The sequence below is a fragment of the Malaclemys terrapin genome, chromosome 12, assembly GCF_027887155.1.
Source record: "Malaclemys terrapin pileata isolate rMalTer1 chromosome 12, rMalTer1.hap1, whole genome shotgun sequence".
NCBI classification, from domain to species: domain Eukaryota; kingdom Metazoa; phylum Chordata; order Testudines; family Emydidae; genus Malaclemys; species Malaclemys terrapin.
Genome location: NC_071516.1, coordinates 14971576 through 14996762, shown reverse-complemented (window position 1 = coordinate 14996762; position 25187 = coordinate 14971576). Strand labels below are relative to the sequence as shown.

Below are 25187 nucleotides of genomic sequence, written 5' to 3'. Positions count from 1 at the left end.
ATATGTCAATATGATTGAGAGATGTTAAAATGTGGCAATGCTTATTTCAGAAGTTGTTTGCAGTGTTGTTGTAGCTGTGTTGGTCCCAGGACATTGGAGAGAGAAGATGGGTGAGGTAATATCTTTTATTGGACCAACTTCTGTCCAACAGAAGACAGACAAACTTTCAAGCTCACGTAGATCCTGAAGAAGAACTCTGTGTAAGCTTGAAAGCTTGTTGGGCCAGTAACAGATATTACCTTACCCATCTTGTCTCTCTATTTCTGACGTATGTTTTTAAAAGATATTTGTGCAATTTAAAACAAGAAAAATCTTACCCCTAAACTGAGTTCTTCCAAGTCAACTTTCAGCTTGGAGTACATTTTTGAGGCAGAATTATAAATGCAGTAAAAGGGTTGTGATAGTAAAAAAAAAAAAAAATACATGGTGACCCTTATGTATAGTCCTGAGTGATACTGTATGATATTGTAATGAAAGATAAACCACAGATGCAAGGGCTGAAGGAGGTAGCTGCAGCTAGAGCTGTGCTAATCACTGTTTTAAATTCTCATTACTTGGACATGAAAAAGATTCCTTTTGCAGTTAGATTAAAGTTCAAACTGAAATGACTTCTTTGCAACCAAAGGGTGAATCCTTCAGGTAAAGATTAGGTGGCAAAGGGCTTTGGAAATGCTGCCTGCTGTTACAATAGGCATAAATTATTAGCAGTATCAGGATTTCATCCCATAGAGTGAAAGTCGCCTGTCCCCACACAATGCTGGTGCAATTGAGCTTTGTGCAGGCAACTGCCTGGAAGGAAGGGAATGGAATTTACCACCAAGGCTGCTAGTCCAGCCTAGGGTAGGAATAGAGGCAGCTGTCCATCTGCTTCCCTTAAATGTGTCTTCTGGACCCTGGGATGCATGTAAGCAAAGCTCTAGAGACATTTCTCTGAGTCCAACTGAAATGCTCCCCTCATTGTGTGGTGTCCATGGAGTCACAGTCACTCCACCTGTGTCCGTCTGCCAGGAGTCAGTCCTACGTGGGCCCTCAGGAACTGAGTGACGGCCAGTCAGGATGTGTTATGTAAGTGTGTATAAAAGCCTTCCAGACTGGAAAAATGTATATGTAGTTACCACCATTGCACCCAGCACTGTGATAGGACCAGATTGTGATACCCTTACTCACAAAGAGTAGGGTGCTACATATTAAATATTCCCACTGACATCAGTGTGACTACATATGATATAAGCTAGTATCTGAGGTGAGCAAGGGTGCCACAGTGTGGCTTTTAATTTGCATCTGAAAATGACCCATGTAGACCTGGAACTGGTCATTGCCATGCACAATTACCACTACTATGCATAAATGAGTTATGCAGTTGTGTGCATTCTTTTGAGAAATCAGGCCAAAATCTCATTACAACAGAAGGACATCTTAGGAACATAGAATTTGCCATCCCAGATCGGACTACTGTCAAATCTGTCAAATCCGTATCCAACAAAAGAAGGGGAAAACCTCCAATAATGCATCCAGTATATCGCCATAAATTAGGAAAGAAAAAATCTTCCTGACCCCTTTAGGGATTCACATTATGCCCTGAAGCATGAAATTGGATTATTTTTCTTTGAGCATGCATAACTGCTACTGCCATAACTGGTCATAACATCTTGCCTGTACAGGAAAGAGAAATATTATTCTGTAACGTAATAAAAATAGATATAATTCAATAGTGCTTCAGAATCAATTGCCACATTTCCAAGGTAAACATTAAACACCCATTAAAACTATTCCATCAGATAAGCCAAGATAGCATCCGGTGCTATCTGTTCATTTTATTCTCCTAACTTTCATTGCTAAGTGTGCAAAAATGCTTTCAGCAAATATTATGGTTTCTTTCTGTGTTGAGAGAGATGCTAAATGACCTTCTCCAACTTCGTTATAAACAACAGAAGGAGTGAGTCCACAGATGCTACGCAGTGTCAGGTCTATTCAAAATTATAAACGGATTCTGGCCAGTGTATAAAAATGGACACCAGATTTTGCTTGCTTTTTCCCTCTTCTTCATAATCCCATCCTAGTTCCCTCTTGAAAGGCATTCTGTTCTATCAGCCATAATGACATCTGCTGGTGGAGACAGGAAGCCATAAATCTGTAGGTTTCCTCTCAACCAAGCCTTGTTAATGCTCCCATTTATCACTGAGGATAAGGTGCCATCTCACTAGTGCTGTGCTCAGAAGTCCATCTTCTCAATTTCCCTTTCCCTAGGGAGTAACCATTTAAAACAGTGACTTTCTCATCTTACATCTTGTGACCTAAAAAGTCACTGCAGATGCAAATACCATACCCAGTTTGTAGCACTTGGATGTAAGCCATTGCCTGTGGAGAACAATAGCCTCTACTTGCTGATCCAAGACTACACCAAATCATTGCTCTAGTTAAACCTCGTGTTTGTGCCTTTTAAAGTACTACATAAGCAGTGGACTCTGGGTGAGAGAGAAATTCAAAACAGAGTGTATTCTTCCCCAAAATATTGCTTATCAAAATGTAAAGAAATGACAAAATAGGCAGTAAATAGTGACTTGCTGTTAAAAAGCTTTTAATACAATATTCCTTTAAAGAGACACAGGAGAAGTAAGCAAAATACTCTGATCAGATACATAATGTCTTTCATCTCAGATGCATGACTAGGAGAAGATGGGGCTAGAAAGGGGTGATAAGAACTCTCAGATGTGGAACTGAGGCACAAAACTTTAAGTGCTCAAGGGCACAAATTCAGCCAGTGTGAATGGTGAAAACAGAATCCTGGTTCCCTGAGTCATATTCCACTGCTTGAACCAGTAGAATAACTTTCAATGCTTCATCCTATGAGTAATATAATGTGAGACCCGTCTTCAAGGGAAAATAAAAATATAGCTGCATGTTGGATTCTCTAGCATCTTACATCCTGCGTTTACACCAGTGCAAAGTGAATGCAGACTCGACCAAGTCATTTTCATACATGGCAGAATAGTACACTGGCTGAGCACAGATGTAAGTGGCTAGGCGAGATGTAAGGCCGCCTGGAGAATCAGGCCCATTATCTTAGAGTTAAGTAATATTTTGACTGACTGGCCACGGGTCATGAGTGCTGCTTTCCTACCATTTCAGTTATGAAAGAGTTGTGCTATAGGGAAGCGGAAAAATTAGCACATTGCAGTAGCTCTGAGTTTTTTCATTGTTTAAACTAGGCATTTATTTGTAACATGAATATTTTAAACTGCTGATAAAAAGATTTCCAGAGCATTAAGGGGGACAGTGGCAAATTAAATTAAGGGGACATTTTCATAGACATAAAATCATATTTGGTCACTAAATACAAAGGTCGTTTCGGGGCTTTCCTTTAGGAAACTCATTACCTTCCTGAACAGCAGAGCTGGCATTTCCAGTGTCCACTGAATACGAGCTATAATTGAGCAACCAATGGTAATGCAGCTTAAAGGATCCTAAAGTAAGAGATTAGTTTTTGTGGGATATTAATGACTCACGTTGGAGCATATAGAAATCAAGGCGAAATTACAAACAAACAAACCCCTATTATTGATATGCCCCATGATAAGATATAGGTATTAAACTACAGTGAAATCCACTTATAAGAATTACTGTTAAAAAAATAAGAATCTATTCTCTGTGTCCCAAACCATTTTAAAAGACTGCATGGTGTTAACAGCAGCTATTATAAAAGAGAGACTGTGAAACGAATAAACCAGACATGCTTTCATGTATCAGATTCATTGTTTGAAATTCTTCAGTGCCCTTCTGTCCCCACCCTGACCATGGTTTGGAAGTTGTCTAACAAGAGCAGGCTGTGATTTACACACAAATTGTGAGGATTGGGGGGAGGGAGGGAGGGAGGGAATGTTGGGTGGGGACAGATTACAGGATCCACAAACCCAGAATAAAAAGAGTGAATTAGAATAGTGCTGGGCCAACTCTGTTTTTAGGATCACTGTTTTTCTTGGTACGTACTCATTATTATTATTATTAGAAATGGACTCAAAACAAAACCCTGGACCACTCCTGGACTTTTGGAAAGTTTATATCTGAATCTGAACAATGAGTCCTGGACCTGTCTCTAATTATTATTGTTACTATTGCGCTTGTTAGCTTTAAAAGAGTCATTGGAAACTAATGTAAGAATGTAACACTTATTAAAAGCCTTAATTCTTCACTGCCTTGCATCTTGTGTAGGCATTTACACCCATTCTTGTGTTCTGGGAGCACACCCACCTAATATTCTGACTTGGTACACCCCCCCACTACCACACTGATCTGGATGGAGTTTTACACACACACTTTACACTAGTGTAAACCAGTGCTTTTCGACCTTTCTAGACTTCTGTACCCCTTTCAGGATTCTGATTTGTCTTGCGTACCCCAAGTTTCACCTCACTTAAAAACTAGCTGCTTACAAAATCAGACATAAAAATATAAAAGTGTCACAGCACATTATTACTGGCATTGCTTACTTTCTCATTTTATCTTTATGGAATTTTAGTTTGTGCTGACTTTGCTAGTGCTTTTTATGTAGCCTGTTGTAAAACTAGGCATATATCTAGATGAGTTGATGTACCCCCTGGAAGACCTGTGTGTACCCCCAGTGGTACGTGTACCCTTGGTTGAGAACCACTGGTGTAAACGACGACATAAAGGTGCAGGATGCTGGAACATGCTGCATAATATTTTGTTTAATACTTTATTCTTATATCATTTCCCCACTGTAGCTAAATGTCACCTCTTCTAAAGGTCCCAGGCTGGTTCTTCTAATGCCAGGAGTTCCCCATTAATATACTTGCCAATATACCAATGTGTGCCACAGTTTGCTTTTTACACAGCTTTCTTCACACAAAAGACTTTCCAGAGGGAGAGGGTGGGCTGGGGGCAAAGAAAAGGAACAAAGCTTCACAGAGTTTGTGTACGGCTGTAGCCTGCACCTACCACTTTAGCAAGTCAGTCATCAGTGGGAACTTGTCAGCAACCTAGTTTCAAAAGTGAGACTAAAGAGAGAATTTTATCATGTATCCTCCTTCCTAACAGGGGGGGGGGGGGGGGGGGGGGAGAAAATCTAAAGAGGAAATGACAGGACTTCCAAATAATCAAAGCGAGAGGTTTAATACGAGACTACAGAAAAGCAGGGAGCCTCTGAAAGTGCCCTGATCAGAAACGAGCCGGGGTCAGAAACTTCACTGATCAGAAACTTACTTGGGCATGAACAAGACTGGAAAACTTTAGGGGAGGTGGGTACAGGTAGGCTGGCTGGCACTCAGGAGCTCCAGGGGCTGGGTTTGTCGGTGTCTCTGTGCATACGTTTCTTTTTTGCTTGGGATCAGCAAGCCCTGTCTCTTTAATAAACTGACTGCCTTCTGTCTGCTTGGAGTAAATTTCATCCTGTCATCAGGTCGCGGAGGAGGAGTTTGTTAATGTTCAGTTTGCTCAGTGGATCGATGTTTGCTGGCATCGCCTCGCCCTGCCTGTGTATGTGTGTGTGTGTGTGTGTGTGTGTATGTGTGTGAATACCAGATTTCCTTCCATCCAAAGCCTCTCTGTCCTCTTCCATATCACTCACAGCCTGGCATCTGACAGCAACAAACCTGCAGCTTTCTGCACACACACACGCGCACACACACACACACACACGCACCAATCCGCCATACAGATCTACCAGGAGGAGGAGGAGGAAAGGAGAGGAAAGGGAGGAAGCAGCAAGCCCCACAATCTTTCCAGAGCTGCCTTTTTAATATATACATGTCTATTTTGTTATTTATTTATTACTATTTTCTGGCACTGTGGGTTCCTTTCATTTGCTCCTGATCTTGGATGTTTGACTCAAAGCAAAGCAAGTGTTGCAACAGTTAAATAATAACCTAGATCTCTGTAAAATAAAATAAAAACCAAACGGGTTCCTATCAGTTAAGTGCAAAGAAGGGGGGGGAGGCTTGGCTGGAGGGGGTGTTGGGGGAACCAGCTGAGAGAGAGCCAGAGAAAGCTAGAGAAACAAGACACACGAGCTTCCCAGGGTTCTTGGATCTGGGGGCAGAAGTGAGATTGGAGAAAGTAGAGCGATGCCAAGGAGGAAACAGCAGGCACCCAAGCGGGCTGCAGGTAAGGAGAAGCCATCCACTTACACAGCCTCTGTGTCTCTTCACTTCTTTGAATCCTAACCTCCTCTTTTTTATTACTATCATTTAGGGTCACCCGTGATTTTCTGAGCCGGATCTGCCCCCCTCCCTCCCCCGCAACTCTAACAATATTGAATCAGTTTCTTTCCTTATTGCCAGGAAGATCTTTACTCTGAAATTGACGATCCGTGTGATGTTCCCCTCCACCCGCCTGTGTCTAGTGAACCCTCTTCTTTTTCTCTCTTCTCCACTCCAACTCGTGTTCTTTAGCTGTAATCCTTTCCTTGTTAAACTTCCCCCCACCCCAACTTTCTTCCACTCGATTTCCCTTCTCCCTCCTCCCCACTCGCCCCCTCCTTTGATGGTTCTTGCATTGCTTCCTTATTCGCTTTTTTTTTTTTTTTTTTTTTTTTTTTTTTTGGATGGTAGTTTTGTTTTTAAATGCACGTTCGGTATTTTTAAAATATTGTCTTTCGCCCTGTTTCTGGTGCAATTCTGGACGTGTGTGTGTATGTGTGTGTGTGTGTGCGCGCGCGCCTGAAATAGTACAGGGACTGTCTCTTGTTGATGAACCCGGTGGTGAAGTTCAGCCTTTGATCATCGGTGGTGAAAACTGCAACAGGAAATAAAATTAAACATTCTGACTGTTAGAAGACAATCCACATTTTCAAATCAAATTCCTCTTTTGTGTTGCCCCCGGGGTTACACATTCGCAAATGCCAAGTGGGGTTTGCAAATATTTTGTAAAGAGGAAAATAGTTCGCAACTTTGGAAGTGGTTTTTTGTTTTGTTTTGTTTTGTTTTATTTGTGGAGAGATTTGTGTTGTTTTTTTAATTTTTCAAGCCAGGAAAAAGAAACAGACCAATGGGCCTGTACAGTAAATCTCTTCAAAGAGTTTTCTTTTAGGCTGCTTAAATTGCTTTATATTATTTAAATTGTGTTCTGGGGCTTTGTTTCTGGGAAGTGCAATATGGAAGTTCATTTTTCTTCTGCCAGACCCACCCACTGAAAAATCAGCTTTCCAGTTGATTGCCAGCTTTGATTTGACATTTGATTGATCACCTGTCATCTTGCTGCCTTTGATCTATTCATTCTTGATACATATCAATAAATCACTCACCATGGTAACCCAAGTGCCAGTGACGTAAGTCTTGCCCGCTAGATTCTCTTAGCCAGAAATGCACAATTATTATCTTGTTTGATTTTTAATGTTTCTGTGTGTGTATGTCCCGTCTTTAGCTGGATTAGTGCTTTAAAGGAAAGCTAAGTTTTGTTTTGTTTATGAGTTAGGGATCGTCAGCTAATTCTCCCCTCCACACACCCACACTTTGAATACCCCTAGACTTAGTAGATTATTATATCTAAAGACAAAATGTATGGGCAAGTTTAGTGACACACTTGAATAAACTTTGAAAAGTAGCATTTGGGGCTTATTTAAAGGTAAATGTTAATTTTGGAGTCCTGGGACATAGGAAACTTATATAAACTCATCACAGATCTTACCTTCTGCTTTATTTACACCAATTTAGGACACTAGTATGTAGACAAAGTCTTCTGGGGCATACCCATGCACCTAAGCAGAAGGTCAGTATATTTACTTGACAAGGAGAGATCCCCTTTAACTACAAAAAGGTAGTTAATACAGGAACATATCTATTAAAAAGAGCTCTGTGCCCATTCATTATTATTGTTTTTATTCACAAAGAAAGCGTCTAGCACTGGATGAGGCATTAACATTTTCAACTTGTAGGATAGCTTCCTCCCATCACCCCCCCCCCCTCCACATACACACATCCGCTGATGATCTCAATGTTAGAATTGTTTCCTTTTTCTTTTGTTAGTGTTGTGAGTCTTCATTTCATTTTGTGTTCAAAGTAGAATTTCAGGTCAGAGTATGTGTACAGTACAAGCATGTTGGGGGAGAGGTAGCTTTGTTGGTTTATGGAAACAGACGCTTTAGAGTAAGTAAATCATTATAGATAATGTCCATGTTGTCATCTACCAAGATTTCCCTGTTGGAGACCCAGCAAGATATGCTGTTGCCCTGAAAATAACTTCATTACTATTATTATTATTTTGTTTATTATTATACTTGTAAAGGCTCTTAATAATAGGCAGTAATTTTAATTACCATAATAACTAGGGCATGTCTCATTCAGTAATCTTATTATAAAAAGTGCACTGGTTCTCAGAGTTGCACTTCTTTGATTATATTTGTCCTCAGATCAATGTTGTTTCAGATGTGCAAAATACTGGACATTTAACGATAATCCAGTTGCACCCAACATGGCAGGTTTTTATACTTACAATAGTTCTCCTGCTTTGAACGTGTGTGCGTGTGTGTGTGATTTCGAAGAGCACACTTGCCTGTTGTATATAGTTCTCAAAACTAACTTTCATTTTTATGACTAGTATTGAGGTTCTGTTTCGTCTGGTAAAACAAACAAAGTGACACTAGACAGGATGTGCAACAGAAAACGAATCGCTTATCAAGGCAGATGCCAACGTTCCTTTTTTACGTCTCTGATTTGAAGGATTTAAAAAATGTATATTTTTTAATTTTCACATTTTAGTTTTTGTACCTTCCACAAGTTCAAGGGCATTGGCTGCACTTATTTTGTCTTGGTGGTGGTAGAGATGTTGAAGAAAAGTTTGCAACTTCTAGCTTCTTTAGGTAGTTAACCTCCCAGGGAAGAAAAATGATAAGCCTTATGATTCTGGACATGTCTGCTTTTGTCATTGCTTAAAATTAAATACTATGCACAACTGTAAATAATTACTACCATGCACTGACTTTGAAAGCAGGTTTCTAGTTTGATTAATGAATAATGTAAAGGTTAGAGAGAACAAGCAAGTGAATCAGAAGTGAAGTCCTGCTGCTAGATGAAAATCTATCTAGAGAAATATACATGGCAATTTTGTCCTTTTCTATTATTAATTTTGAGCCCTGTGTTCCTAAGAAATATATTACAGTGGTGTAATGAAACAAGTTATTGTAATTAGATAAATGGGACACTATTTATGTTTGATTATTAGGTCTTTTTGGTCTCAATTTATGGTTTTAAAAATACTTTTTTTCACATCAACAAAGGAACTATGATCTTTCTATAGCTGACTCTTAGCATCATTCTTTTTCACTATGATTTGGATCTCTCTTAAAGCAGATATTTAAATTTCTTTATACCAGTACCCAATATTATGTCATATTTTTATTTACAATTATATATTATGTTTGTATTATACTTTTTATCCCAGTAGATCCCAAAAGGCTTTACAGATAATGGGCCCAATTCTCCTCTCACACCAGTGTAAATCATGAATAACTCTACTGACGTGAATGGAGTTGCAATTGTGTAGAACTCTCATGAATAAGAGAAGAATCTGGCCTTGAATGTACTTCACCCATCACTGAAATGCAGCCACCTCTGGGGCAGAACCTAGGTAGTGATTCTGCACCAATGATAGTAGACAACAGAAGGGTATGGGAGCAAACTAGAACTGCCATTTTGATGCTATTTTTATTCCTATGGATACGAAATAGCTTTCAAACACAATTTCTCTGGATTATACTCTGCTTTCCCCCTGCAGCTTCTTTAAATGTGCATATTTTATTTTGTGATCGTGAATTTCTAGTTCGCTGCTTAGTGATAGTGAAGAAGAATTTGGACTTACCATCTTTTTGTGCTGAAATTTTGTCATTGTTTCTTTCATTCTCTTTCTGTTGGCTTTGATAGGCTATCTGAGAACCAAAGCTCCTGAAAAGTACAGCAGAAACAGCTCCCAGCCACATTTATTTTGTTTATCGAAGCTGGAGATGCATAATGCAGATTTTGTTTTCGTGAAAGTCCTTGTGTGGCAATAAACACAAGACTGTTAGCAATCATTACTTAAAAGTTGCAATTTGCACCTTAATAGTACAGGTTATTTAAATAGAAATGTATTCAGCAGGGGAAACCCTGCACTCTTCAGTGGGTTAAACTAGATAATATGTTAGATCTGATTCTTGAGAAATATGTACATGTAAGCCAGCAGGGTTGTTTTATTTTTAATGTTACATTTATCCTTTATTAAGCAGCTAATAGAAGCAGGTTCCAAGCAAATGGGACTGAATGGAACTGTGGGAATCGCAGAGTCGCTTTGTTTTAACATCCTCCAGAAAAGCAAGTGCACATCAAAAACCTCTAAATATCTCATGCCTCGGAAGGAACCTTCAGTTACTCTGCACATTATGACACTGACAGATGACAAAAAAGCAAAGGTGTTCACAAACAAGAGGAGGCTTCACCGTTCTGATTAATTAAATGATTTCCAGAATAGGTATTTCCTCATTACCCGTCCACCAAATTAGCCACCTCTGTTCTGGAATTGAGCTGCTAAGTGATTCCTTCCCCCACATCCCCACACTCCACGTTAAAACCCAGGACTGAATGGGACAGGAGTTGGTGAGCGAGGTTCTTTGGCCTGCAATGTGCTAGATGATCACGATGATCCCTTCTGGCCTTAAAGTCTATGAGTCTGACTCAAAAGTTCATTTGTTTCAGTTGTTCATTGATTTCATTTTTAATCTGCCATATCAGGACACAATTGGCCCCCAGAGAAAGATTAGAACTGACAAGGAATTCAGACACTGCCATTGTAATCTGAAAGACAATTCCATCAGTAATTGGGATCTATGCTTTTAAAATATTTTTTAAAAAATATTTTAATTATTTTGCCTACCTGGTTCTACTCTTCCATGCCCTGTAATCTCAAGGCCATATAATTAAAAGCAGCCGGATTTTGCCACTTCCTCCCATTGCTTTTCCCTTCTGACTCAGTTTCCCATTAGCAGCACCAATCTCAAATAACCGCTTCCATAGACCAAGTCCCTGGGGTGCCAACTCACCACCATAGAGTTGCTGTGATTCTTTCCGCCCTTGCTTTACTTCACATCCAAAGAGCACAACACTCCAAAGAGCAATCCAGACTCCTCCCCTCCCTGCCCCCCGCACCCTACCCCTCAATGCTGTCAGTTGCTGTGGCTGCAGCTCCCAACTTAGCAGCAGCAGCAAAGGGAATGGAACCATACTCTATCAATTACAGTTGGAACCAGATGCTAAACACCTATTGTGTTAAGCTATTGTACAGACTGTAAGAGCTCAAATGTAAAAAAAAAAAAAAAAAATCATGTTGGCTAGGTGGGAGCAGGGGGGAGTGGCAGAATGAGGCCTGGTTGTTCTAATGGATGATGTATTATTAGTAGAGCCAAAGTAAAATGATGCAAATAAATACTCTCTATTTAATATCTATCAGATTGTACTGCAGATATTGAGACACGCGAGTGCCACGTTCAACCAAACTCCTTTAGAAAAAGGAACCCACCAGCCTTTTTTTATTAAAATAGCCCTTTGTTTTCCCCTTGCTCTTTCCAAAATTAAAGATGTTTGTAAAGTTTTACCTCCAGAGTGTGCTCACAGAAGCAGAGAGACATTTTCATCTGTCTCAGAATCAGATATTGGAGTCAATTGGAAACACATTACTCTCACAGTTGAAGCCTTACATTTCATTCGTGCAACAGCAGTGATTTTTCATTACCTGTTTAATTACAATAATTTGCATGACTGAGGGCCCAGTCCTGCAGTACTCACTAGTGATTTTGCTTCACTGGGAGTTCTGCCTGTATATAGACTGTAAAATTGGGCTGTTTAGCTGCAAAATAAAACAACATAGTTAAAAAAGAGTGGGTTGGTGTCCAAATTATGGGCCATATTCTGCCAATAGCCTTTAAGTAGAATTTACCCTTGGAATCTAGGGAAAGTTCAGATTATGCATTTATGTACTGATAGTTCTACATTCTTGTTTTCTAAAGTTGGTATAATCACTGCATTTTATTTATGTTGCTACCTTACTCTTTAAACATTTTTTGATTGTTTTGCATTTATTACTGAATATTATTTTTCTGGTACCAGGAGCTGATTGGGCCTTTAAACAGCCTTTTATAATGTTGCAATCTACTGTCTCAATTCCAGCAGAGAGACTCAAAGAAATAGTATGTAAAATGTTTTGAAAATCAGGGCCCATTTAAGTTTAGACATTAACATCAGTTCTTTCTCATTAAGGTGACCCTGACTTGAGGCTATTGGATCTTGGCTCCTTGTCATTTCTGACCACATTATAATAACGTCTTTTGCAACTCAGAAATACCTTGGTTTCCAAGAACAGACGGGGAGCAGTGTATTTTCAAGATTTCAAGGGGAAATGCATCATAAAAGCACACCATTAGATTTACACATCCTACTTTTAACTATTGCTGATTTTTTTTTTTTTTTTATTCGTTGCCTTGCGAGGTTTTTCAGGAGGAAAGAAAAGAAGTTGGAAAACTGGTCTTAGAATCTTAGTGCTTCATTAAATGTTTAATTTAGACAAATGAAGAGGTTCTTTGTTTCACAAGAAGAAATTATTATTCTTCCCTCCATCCCCCACACCCCCAACTCATGAACTAGGAAAAAAATAAGTCACAACAATAGCTACAAAATGACAGGAACAGACTCTAGGTTGTTTTTAATGTGAGGTATGCAATGATCATAGTTAGTGGTAAAATTCCACAGCAAAATGGAACCATGCTATGTTTATAGGAAATAGATCCTCTTGGAAGACGTACATATGCATACATGTATGACAGGCAGGCACCCAGGTGCGCGCGCGCACACACACACAGAAAAAAGATGGCATTTAGCTAAAATGTGGATGCAAAATTCTTACCGATGTGAGTGTGTAATTGCAAGAGTTGTGGCATTTTTAAACCATTCAAGCCACTTTATTTTAATCATAGTGGTCAACTTCTACAGTATAGTAGTCTCATAATATATGGTATTTTCTTTAATCCTCAGCTTCTGGATTCAGGTGATTACATGAGCATCTCAGCGTTTATTTCAAAAGAAAAAAAGTTTTTAGCTTTAATGGTTGTGGAGATAAGCTTGAAAACATGAAATCAAAAGGCTCCAGTACCAAAAGGAAAAAAGAAACCACTCAAATTTATTATTTTTAAAATCTCTTGCTTTTTAAGACAGTCTAGTGTATTTTGAAGGCCTGATTTATGATTTTTGAACACTTTGTGTTGTTGGCAATATTGCTTCTAACTGACTCCTACTTTGAACTGTCTCTGTATGTATATAGGAATAGAGATGGAGTAGAGTTACTTTACTAAAGCTAGGCCATGTCTACACAGCAAATTAGTGTTCGGCAAACTGTTGCACTGTAGATTTATATCCTGGCTTGCTGCGCACCAGCTCACCATGTAAACGGGTGACTTAGTTTACTCTGGACTTACACTGGTGTAACCAAAAGCAGACTTTAGCCCTAGTCTGAAGGATCAGAAAATCTGTTCTTGAGCCATGGTTTTCCATTGTAGTTTTATGGAGATTGCTGCTAGTGGCAATTACATCCAAAAAGTTAATAGCCAATAGGTGTTCTCTTTAGACATAAGGACACAATAGAACTCAACTTTACTTCAAATAAAATTCTTAGGTAAAACTTGCAACATTCATGCTGTATTTTTATTGTATTCATGTAAATGAGATGCTGTCTTCTTTCTTTCATCTCTGTTCATTGTATCTATTATATCTCTATCTCATTCTTTTCTCTATATTTTCCCCTTGTTCGGCGTGAACTGTTATCTAATGATACTGTATCTCATTAAATTTACTCATGATGCAAAAGGGACTATGGCAAGCGAAGCTTTTAGAAAAAGCAAAGCTGCTGAACATATGGAGAAAACACAAAACAAAAAACCTATCGCAACTAACTCTTGAAATTAGATCAAATTAGACCAAAAACATTTTACAGGTAGAAGCACTGTACTGGAAAGAACAGACAATTTTTAATATACATCCCCACTTGCAAATATGAGGAGCAATAAGGTTTAAGGAGCTTTCTGGCTCTTCCTGCATCTCTCTCAAAAGACTCATTTAATTGGAAAGCCTGTTGTGCTTGTTTTTATGTATGTAAAAAGAGAAAAGGCCCGATTTCCCACTAGGCCTTGTATTCCAGTCTAGTATAATCGGAGGAGGTTTTGGTTGTTTTTTTAAATCTTTCTGTTCTCTGTTAATATAAAATTAAAACCCACAGATTTTAACTCATAGAAAATCTCATACAATATTGCTTTAATAAATTTAAAAAATGCTGTTTAATATTCCCAAAGCCTCTTTCCGACAGCAGTGTTTGGTTTGTTCATGTGGGATCGGTGCACAGTTTCTGTTGAAAAAGAAGCAGTATGCAATGCTTGTTTTTAATGAAAATAATTATATTCATTGGAATCCACTGATAACAAACGGGGGCCTTAGTGAGACTCCGTTTATAGTGGACAAGAATGAAAGTCTGGGCTTGTTTCAGTGCATCAGAATGTGCAGGCTGCAATCCCATTTATATCACTGACCCTCTGCTCAGAAGTTGTTCTTTTGGGGGAAAGAAAATACTTTACTATGAGTGGGTTGCATGGGATGTAAATAATTCAGTGTAAACTACATTAGGCTTGTTTTAAATCACCATCACAATTAATCAGACCTGCAATTCTAGATGTGCATGTTGCATCATCTCATCTACACCCTACAGGGTGAGTAGACTGCATAGAAAAGGGCTGGATCTTCATATGATTTAAAATTTAGTACCAAAGGGAAAAAACCCTGTACAGACACCTTTTGGGGAAATGCTCCTTGCGTTGATTTCATTTAGCTAAAATGTTGGCCTGCAAAAACATAATTTTTTAAAAATACATTTTTCATCTGTGTCAAAACATAACTGTAGTACAAGAAGCATTACATTCACATGTGAAAAAAGGAGGAAATTAAGCAATTATAGTGATCTGTAGTAGCATTAATGTTTTTGATTTAGCGGCATAGCTCCCACTGATATGCATAGGAATTGCAAGCTTCAATAGGAAGAAGCAGTGGAGCAGTTAGATCACTTTGCACTTAGATCGCTCATGTCTTTGCATTTCAAAATATTTTACCAATGTCATTTGCTGCTCAGAATAAACTAAATGAGGTAGATTGGTCTTATTCCCATTTTATAGATGGGCTAATTTAAGCTGCCTTGCTCAAGGTTGCATTGCAAGGCAGCAGCAGAGATAGAATGGATATCAGGAACCTTGGTTCTTAATTCCCAGCTCTATACTATTGTCCATAGCCAGCTCTTTGCCACTTACTCCCCACAACCTCCAGTCATAGGGGGCATTCCTAGGTGAGTCTGGGGCATAGCTGAATGAGGGAGGGAACATGGCCAGAGCAGGATAGCTTCTGTCACTCTCTAGCCAGTGAGATGGCTCCTCAGAGACTGTTCTAGGCAGCATAATTTAAAGTAGCCTGTAGGCTTCTCTAAGTCACTCTCAAACCCATTTTTATCCCAGGATCAGAGAAGTTGCAAGGTGGCATAGTTACCTGCCCCCTTTGTCCTGTGCTAAATGCAGCTTGTTCAGACCAGGGATCTGAAAATACATGATACACAGGTGTCCGGAGAGAGAGAGTAACCCCCAGTATAAGCTGTAACAGAATATTCACATTACTCTTCAGACACTGGCCTGGAGGTTGTTTGAAATTCATTGCAATAAACACTGAGGCTAGGATTTCCAAAAATGGGTTCCTAAAGTTAGGCTTATGAATCCTTATTTAGGCATCTAAATAAGAGGCCTGATTTTCAAAAGCAGTGAGAACCCATCACAGTTCCTATTGGATCTTTCTTCACAGATCCCATTGGCGCTAGTAGGAGTTGCAGACATAAGTCAAGGTGTTATTTCTCTAGAGTGAAAATATATGTATTGGCTGTGGGAGAAATATGAAGGCAGGTAATAACTTATGGGTGCATTAAGGGTTGTTGGCCTTTATTTTCCCATTATCTGGCCTCTTGGGAATGGTAGTTACAGGTATTATTTTGACAAGATCTCAGAGTAAATCTTAGGTAATATACGGCCAATATACCATACCTGAGAGACCTCTGCTATCCTTTCTACTCTCACAACACCTCAGATCAGCTGGGCTGTTCATTCCGTCTGAGATCACCAGGCAGGGCCTTCTTCACTGAGGCTCCAGGGATTTGGAATGCTCTTCCCTTTATCAAAGTTCTCCAGGGGGATCTTTTCAGGTGGAGCTAAATGTTTGTCTCTTTGTTGCTGAGTGGTAGGTTGTTAGACTATGTATGCCAGTTTGGTCATAGTATTGGCTAACTGGATCTTGTCTCTGATTATTGATATTCATATATTTAAAGTGCTTTGACCTTCTTGCGTTTAAGCCCCTTAGAAGTAATTCATGATTATTTATTGTTATTATAATTGTTAACTACTCTGATGTCCATTCTCCTTTAGGCTGAAGGGAGTGGTTCCTGGTGCCCCACCCACAAGCAATATCCCTATAGCCTTTCTCATCAAACATCCATGCTCATGCATTTCTTGGCATGTCAGGGCATGTCAGACACTGTCATTCTGTTCCTTACAGATCATTTGCAGAATGCCTCCCTTTGCTCATGAAAATCTGGAACAAATGTAATCAAGATACATTATCGTTATAGTACAACAAATACAAGCTGAACTGTGCAGATTTCCCCTTAAAGCACCTCTTAATATGTATTGTCAAAATGTCTAAAGATGTCTCTTACTCATAAGCATTTAATTATTTGTGACATTTAAACAAATATTCAGAGCAGAGAAAAAAAACATTGGTATTAAATATTTTCTCTTGTCAAAAGGTAACAAAACGTCATCTAATACAGTGAACTCTTATATTCACTATTTCCAGTAAACTTACGTTATACCTGGAGATAGGCTTGAACGGGATTCCTGAATGCAAGTCCTTGACCCTGAGTTTTGTGTGGAAGGGAGGAGTTGTGTTTTGAAATCCAGACTAGAAGCTAATTCTATTCTTAAAGATAATCTCAGTAGCGATCAGGAACCCCAAATCTCAACAGCCCAAACTCTGGGATGGTTTGAAATCTGGAGTCAAACTCAGGTCCCAGTTCATCAAGATGCTTAAGTTTGTGCCTGGCTTTAAGCACATGCGGAGTCCTAATGGCTGAATCAGGGTCTCAGATGTGAATTTTGTAGCTCAGGCCTATCTCTCAAGCACGGCAAAAATACATCTTGAGAAATTTTAAATACACTCAAATATTGTAGGTTAAAAAAGAACAATTTGTGGATGGACTTCCATGTATCGCGGTATCTCTTTCAGGCCATTTAAGTAGAGAGAAGAGTATTGTGTGATTGACAGTTGTTTTACCTCCTTAGGCAGCCATTGAAATTGTAGAAGTTGGGCTGTGTGATGACATTACAAGGAAAAAGGGTGTACTGGATACAATAGCAAAACAATAGAGGCCTGAGGGCACTGTGAGTTGTCTGGATATCAGGATTATTATTATAAGCGGAGCTGGAAGTGATGCGTATATTAGAGGCAGAGCTAGCAGTGACGCCTATAATTAAGGTTGCCCAATACTTTCCTTTGTAAGACCCTGTTTCGGTTGCTCAGCCATGTCTGAAAATTAAGTTAGGGAAAAATATGTTGTTTTGCCAATGTACAAAAATACAGACAGTTATTTTGTTGCAAAATTTTAGCAGCACCATTCTCTGCAGCAGAAACTTGACATTTGGGAGAGGGTTACACTAAATTCAGGGAGATACCTTTTGATGTCTCCATGACCATCCACCCAAATTTGGCCAAATTATAAGCCTCTAAAAATGGCCATTTGCTCAGTAGAGATTTGTTAGAAGCTGGCAACAAAATCTTCCGACTATTCCATCTTCGCTGACCATGTTCCATCCTTACAGAGTTCCCATGATAATCACACTGAGTATATTTCACCCACACAGCACTCACTAAGCTCCAGACAGGGCTGAGCAAGACATATCCTGCAATTATTTCTCCCTGCTGATGGGGGCAGCTGAGGTACTGGGCAGAGAGCAAGGACACTGTTTGTCTTGTGCTTCCAGTATTCACCCTGCTGGTGCCCAGGCAGCAAGGTTAAGGAGGAAATAGCCTCACTGGAATGCAGAAGAGTGAACAATAGAATGAGGAGATGGGAAGGCTCAGGTGGGGGAATAAGAAAAAGTGAAACAGGAATAGATTGGGGGGGGAGGAGGGCAGGAACAGGATAACCTGTCAGAAAATATTTGCAAAACCCACTGACAAAGTATGTGCCACATCCCCCTCTAGTGTTTGGTTCACATAGAGGTTAACAGTCTACTACTTCTGCCAGTTACGCCATTAACTCAAATGGTAGCGATCTGTGCTGTGGATCTAAAGGTTCCTATGCTGCTGAAGCCCTGTGCAGGGATCAATATAGTTCCACATGATGTTTTCTTCAGTTTGCTTTTTATGAAACCTAAAAGTACAGTAACTCCTCACTTAAAGTCGTCCCGGTTAATGTTTCGTTGTTACGTTGCTGATCAATTAGAGAACCTGCTCGTTTAAAGTTGTGCAGTACTCCCTTCTAACATCATTTGGCAGCCACCTGCTTTATTCACTGCTTGCAGGAAGAGCAGCCCATTGCAGCTAGCTGGTGGGGGCTTGTAACCAGGGTGGACCGGCAGCCCCCCTATCAGCTCCCCGCTCCCCTAAGTTCCCTGTGCTGCAGCCACCCAGCAGGCTATCAAGGCAGTTCAGCTGTCCCTCCCCCCCACTGCCATGTGCTGCTCCTGCCCTCTGCCCTGGAGCTGCTCCAAGAGACTCCTGCTTGCTGTGCAGGGGAGAAAGAGGGAGGTTAATGTCAGGGTGCCCCCCTCCCCCTGCACCCCGCTTACTCCTTCTCCATATAGAGCAGGGAGGGGACACCTGACTGAGAGAGACAGAGAGAGCTTGGGGCAGCAGCTGCTGTCTCAAGTTCCTGATCCACTTAAAAAGACAATGCACTTAAGAGTGGGTCAGCTTACTTAAAGGGGCAGTGTGCATCACTCTCTCTCTCCCACACACAAGGTGTGTGTCTGTCTCTGTCTGCTATGCTGTCTCCCCTCTCTCGTGTTCGAGCTGCCTTGTGTGAGAGGCTATATTAACAACAATGTGTTAACCCTTGAGGGCTCAGCTGAGTGCTAGTTCATCATTTAGCAGTAAGGCATTCCCTGGGAAATATCCTCCCTCTTCCACCCTCTAACTTCACCACCTCAACAAAGCTTCACAATCATCATAGCTGTGAACAGTATTAAATTGTTTGTTTAAAACTTATACTGTGTGTATATCTATATAATATATAGTTTTTTGTCTGGTGAAAAAAATTTCCCTGGAACCTAACCCCCCCATTTACATTAATTCTTATGGGGAAATTGGATTTGCTTAACATCGTTTCGCTTAAAGTCGCATTTTTCAGGAACATAACTACAACGTTAAGTGAGGAGTTACTGTATCCCAGTTTCATCTAGTGCACTGGAGGGACAGTGCTTAGAGCATCTGAAGCAGCCATGCATCTGAAGAAGTGGGTTTCTTACCCACGAAAGCTTATGCCCAAATAAATCTGTTAGTCTTTAAGGTGCCACCAGACTCCTCATTGTTTTTGTGGATACAGACTAACACGACTACCACCTAATAGTGAAACAGAATTATCTATATTTGTTGCAGAAGTTGCAAGTGAATAAGGCAGGGGACTGCAAAAAGAGAAGGGATAGTTAAAATGGTGGAATGCCACCCTGGAGAATTGGATTCTATCCCTGCCTCTGCCATATATTCAAGTCACTTAAACTGAACTTTCCACAGGGGGCCACTGTGTGTTCCTTATTTTCTAGGTGCCCAACTTGAAACATGTGGGACCTGATATGCAGACGTGGCAAGGGCTCACAACTGAAGTCAATGAGAGCTGTGCTAGAAAAAGCTAAGTGTGCTGAAAAACCAGGCCCTATGCTTCTCAAGTTGGGCACCTAAAAGTAGTGGACGCTTTGAGAATTCTGGCTTTCATTTTCCTGTGCCTCAGTTTCCAATCTGTAAAATGGTGATAATAGCACCTCACTTCACAGGGATGTTTTACAGATGAATGCACTAGTGATTGTGAAACAGTCACATGCTACAGCATTGAGCACAATGAAAAAGACAATTAGGAAAGTAATAATTCTGTATTCTGTGCAGGGTTTGAATGGTGTGCAGTAAGTAAGGCCTGGGGCTGCACATTGAACGATGAAGATTAAAACTAAATATTGAATAGTTCAGGCACTGTGTAGTTTTTTTATTTTATTTTTTTATGCAAGATATAATATGGGGGAGCAGTTTCAATGTCAGAAGCAGTGTTGTCTGGTCAACTGGCTGGTGGTAGCACAGTTGAGGAAATAGTTGGAATAGGGCCTGGAGGAGTGATTAACTAATATACTGTAGGTGGGTAGGAGCAAAGAGCAGGAAATACTGGCAGTTGAGAAGCTGTCGCACAGAAGAGGCTGAGCGAGAGAATACAAAGAATAATGCCAAGGGATCCAACCACTAGATAGCTGTTCAGATAAATGGGGCTGGTAGTCTGAGTTCTGTTTTCATGCCAGAGCTTGTAAACTGCTTAGGCCTGATCACTGCATCATTTGCATGTGTGAAACTACTATTTATTTCAGTAGGAGTTATGCTTCTGCAACCAACAAGGTCCTTTGTTTTACTTGGGGGAGACAGGGAAGAGAGAGAGAGGAAGAAATGCTCTTTTTATTGCATGATGGGAAACGTCTCTTGGAAAATCAATCCTCTTTATATGGAAGCCAATAGCAAAATCCCACTGGCATCAGTGAACGCAGAACTGAACACCTCTAAAATGTTCTTATAAATTTGTGAAGCCCCCAAACTTCTTTGGGCTAAATAAGTAAATCCCTGAGAGTGTTATCTGCAGCTGAACTACATGCAAACACACACAACCCTTTTGCCGTCTCTGCAGGTTTATTAGAGATTTTTTCATCTTGCGAATAGGGTTAAATAAAGGGTAGGTCTATACTTACCTCCTGGTCCGGTGGTAAGCAATCGATCTTCTGGGATTGATTTATCGCGTCTTGTGTAGATGCGATAAATCGATCCCGGAAGTGCTCGCCGTCGACGCCGGTACTCCTGCTCCGCGAGAGGAGTACGCGGAGCCGACGGGGGAGCCTGCCTGCCGCGTGTGGACCCGCGGTAAGTTCAAACTAAGATACTTCGACTTCAGCTATGTTATTCACATAGCTGAAGTTGCGTATCTTAGTTCGAAGTGGGGGGTTAGTGTGGACCAGACCAAAGGTAAATCATTTTGGGACATATTTACTAGTGTGGGGGGGAAATATGATGATGATACCTACATCTGTGTTTCCACTTGTTTACACTAAGGACATTGTTACTTAATCATTCATAAACATCTCTCAAACCCCTTCCTTTATTTTTTATAATCTATGAAGTAAAAGTAAGTTCACATTTGATACACTTTGGCTGGTGATCTCAGTGTGTGTGGGGAGGGTGGAGTGTGGGGAGTTGTTGCCATGGAAGTATTTTAAAAGTTGCCTTTTTGTCTTTATCCTCCTTCATTATCATTGGGGGGAAATGCTTAGGTTCAGTGGAAATTTACTATTAAAAATGTGCAAAGAAGGTACATAGGACCAGAGGAGCGATTATGAGTTTCTCCAAGGAAATAAGTTTATTTTAGCCAGCATCCTCATTTGGGAATAGGTTTACAATTCCAATATATGACATCTATAATTTAACCTAATATGTTTTTTTCAGTGATGTAATGGGGAGAGTGACCTGGACTTTGTTAATGTTCCCCTACTCACTACATTCCCAAAGGCAATGTAACATTCTAGACAGTGTTTTATATACCCTGATTAAAATGTAACCTATTCTTGCATTTCCTGTGCAGTGACCTGTTAGTACTCATAGACAGAACACTTAAAGAACAGTTACACAAGAGATATTTCCAAATGTGTATAATATGCAAGAGTTTTTATAACATTCTTATTTCATTTGAAATTGTAGCTACAACAGAACCCATTCAGATGGTACATTGATTTAACTTTTTAATTCACTGTTTTGCTATGTCAAGTAAAATAAATGTTTGTTTTTAGCTCAATTTTTTGCATTGTTAAAACTTGTAACCACTTGCTGTAAGCTGGGGATTCTAAAGGGACCTGAATTATAAAGCTAACGTTTTGTAGCTGCTCTCTCACAAGTCCCCAAAGAAGAAGAAGAAGAAGAAAAAAAGAGTACAACTTTAGCAAAAAGGGCTTTTATATATCTATCAATTATGGAAACACCAGCTGCAGTGGATTACAAATGTGTTTGGTTGATTGTGATTGTGTATGGGAAAAACTCTCACTAAAGGCCAGATTCTGATCTCATTGTCTTCAGTGAGACACCAGAGTAACTCCACTGGCTTCAACAGAGTCATTCCTGCATTATGCCAGTGTGGGTCAGATCAGAATCTGGCCCTAAGCTTGCAAAGTCCCTTATGCTATATCTTACCCTGTATTTGCACACATTGCTTGAAAAAAATGATGTTGCAATTTAGACATGGAGCTCAATCCATGCCAAGGGGAGTGTGTGTGTGTGGTAATATTTTTATAACCTGGACTGGAAAAACTGTGGCATGAATCAGTCTTGTTGCTTTGGTTTTTGATGTACATTTTTTTTATATATATATCTCCAACAAATATAGTTTGTTTTTTTCCCCTTTAAAAACAAAGAAAAAAAGAAACCACACAATAGCAGTTGTTTGACAGTCCTCCAAAGATAGAATAGTTAGATATCATGAAGAAAAATGTGTTATCAAGACAGCAATGAGAGATGGACAGTACAGAATTTTGGTGAGGTTGAGCTCAAGAAAAATTAGTGTGTCAAAGTGTGTACAGGTCACATCACTTCACTGATATCCTGCAGTAAAAAGGTAGCAACTTAAAGCTTTCAGTGGATCAGCTGCTTAGATATTGTTTCGTTTCTCTTATAGTATTATGTATCATTCTGGGACTACTTGGTTGAGACCTGGTTTGCTTTAACATCAAGAAACTGACATATCAAGGTGGATTGTATATTTTACAGTGGAAATGCAATTTTCTAAACTCATTTAATCCTGGGAATGCTGGTCTTTTCCAGGCTGACAGACAAATGAGTATGTTGGAGGTCATTTAGATCTGTCTGTCTAGCTCATCTAGCTAATCTATCTCATTTCTAATGTGCCCATCATCTTGGTGTCTAGGTGTAAACTTCCTGTCCAAGTATCAGAGGGGTAGCTGTGTTAGTCTGTATCCACAAAAACAATGAGGAGTCCAGTGGCACCTTAAAGACTAACAGATTTATTTGGGCATAAGCTTTCGTGGGTAAAAAAACCCACTTCTTCAGATGCATGGAGTCGAAGAAGTGGGTTTTTTTACCCACGAAAGCTTATGCCCAAATAAATCTGTTAGTCTTTAAGGTGCCACCAGGGCTGGTGCTACCATTAAGGCGAACTAGACGGTTGCCTAGGGTGCCAAGATTTGGGGGTGCCAAAAAGCGGTGCCCCCAATTTTTTTTACAGCGTTCCTCCCTGAGCATGCAGTCGCTGCTCCACTTCTCCCGCCTCCCAGGCTTGTGGCGCCAATCAGCTGTTTGGCGCCACAAGCCTGGGAGGGGAGGAGAATTAGAGCAGGGGCAGCGTGCTCGGGGAGGAGGCAGAGCAGAGGTGAGCTGGGCTGGGGAGCTGCTGTATGGCTCCTCGGGGCAGGGGAGCTGCCGCGGGGGGAAGGGTGCCTCGGGGGGAGGGGGAGCAGGGATCTGCCGCAGGGCTGGGGGGTGTGCAAGGTGGAAGTTTCGTCTAGGGTGCGAAACTTCCTTGCATCGGCCCTGGGTGCCACCGGACTCCTCATTGTTTTCCTTTCCAAGATTTATCTTTGTGTCTTTGTTAGCTGTGGTCAGGGCCGGCTCCAGGCACCAGCTTGGCAAGCAGGTGCTTGGGGCGGCCACTCCGGAGAGGGGCGGCAGGTCCAGCTATTCGGCGGCAATTCGGCGGACGGTCCCTCACTCCCGCTCAGAGCTAAGGACCTTCTGCCGAATTGCCGCTGCAGATCACGATCGTAGCTTTTTTTTTTTTTTTTTTTTTTGGCTGCTTGGGGCGGCCAAAACCCTGGAGCCGGCCCTGGCTGTGGTAACTTAATTGAGTTCTAAGCAGTTTCAAATTCTTCTCTGTAAAGCTGATACATTTTTGTAGAAATAGTGATTCATTTTGTAACCTTGCTCAAAATTTCCTCTCCCTGTACTACATGCTGTGTGCTGATTGGCTATTGCCTTCCTACCCCATAGGAAGCTATATTTTGGAGGTGTGGCATTACATGAGTCTGGGGTTTGGTCCCACAGGATGAAATTCACCCATGTCCACTAACTTCCTCCTGCTTATTTATTTAGAAGCTGCCTTCACTTAGTAGCCATCCTTGCTTAGTAGCTGCTCCTTTGCCTCGCAAACCACAGGGGAAAGTAATAAAATGTAAGAGAATTTGTGGCTTCCAAACTTATATTTTCATGTAGACGCCCTGGGTTCTGTTAAATTTAATTGCTTTTCCCTGCAGCCCATTTTGGAAAAGTGCATGGTAAAGACATATAAGATCAAAAAGTGGAGGCCTGCAGTCTGTGCCAGAAATTTTGTACACACAATTGGCTATCTGTATTTGTGCAAGTGGTTACACAATTTGTGTGTGCATATTGGGGGAATGCATGCACGAATGGTTAGTTGGCTTCTAAAAAGTCACTGGCATGCACAATCACCCAATTTGCATGGATAATCATGGTAATTTGGACACACATATCCTGTAGGCATGTAGTTGCACCTGCATTTCTGTAAGCAGACTTTCCATTTTGAAAATTTGATCCAGATAGTATCCAATCTTCACTATTAGGAATAGTTGTTTGTAGACAGTAAATTCTCCCATCTAAAAGTCTGCTCACTGGTTGAAACAGGTCATTGGGATGGGGAATGCTGGAAATGTAGCTTTCTCAACTGTAATTGAATTTGATCTCAACTGTATGGTTGCATCCAGCCCCCTTTCTACTCTTCTCTTACGCAGGTTGAAAGTGTCTTTGTAAACCCACTCCTCAGTGATAATTTCATTGAGAGCCAGACCTTTCATACATGACAGTGATTTCTAATCCCACATG

General features: G+C 40.5%; 1 protein-coding gene across 2 annotated transcripts in view; it reads left to right on the top strand.

The window, feature by feature from the left end:
- The first annotated feature begins 6012 nt into the window (after positions 1-6012).
- Positions 6013-25187, top strand: part of TSHZ2 (teashirt zinc finger homeobox 2) — a 264346-nt gene continuing 245171 nt past the window's right edge. For both annotated transcript variants that reach the window (XM_054045290.1, XM_054045289.1), the window contains exon 1: positions 6013-6120. In XM_054045290.1, coding sequence (XP_053901265.1) covers positions 6081-6120 — 40 coding nt within the window. In that variant the 5' untranslated portion in view covers positions 6013-6080. The remainder of the gene's footprint in view (positions 6121-25187) is intronic.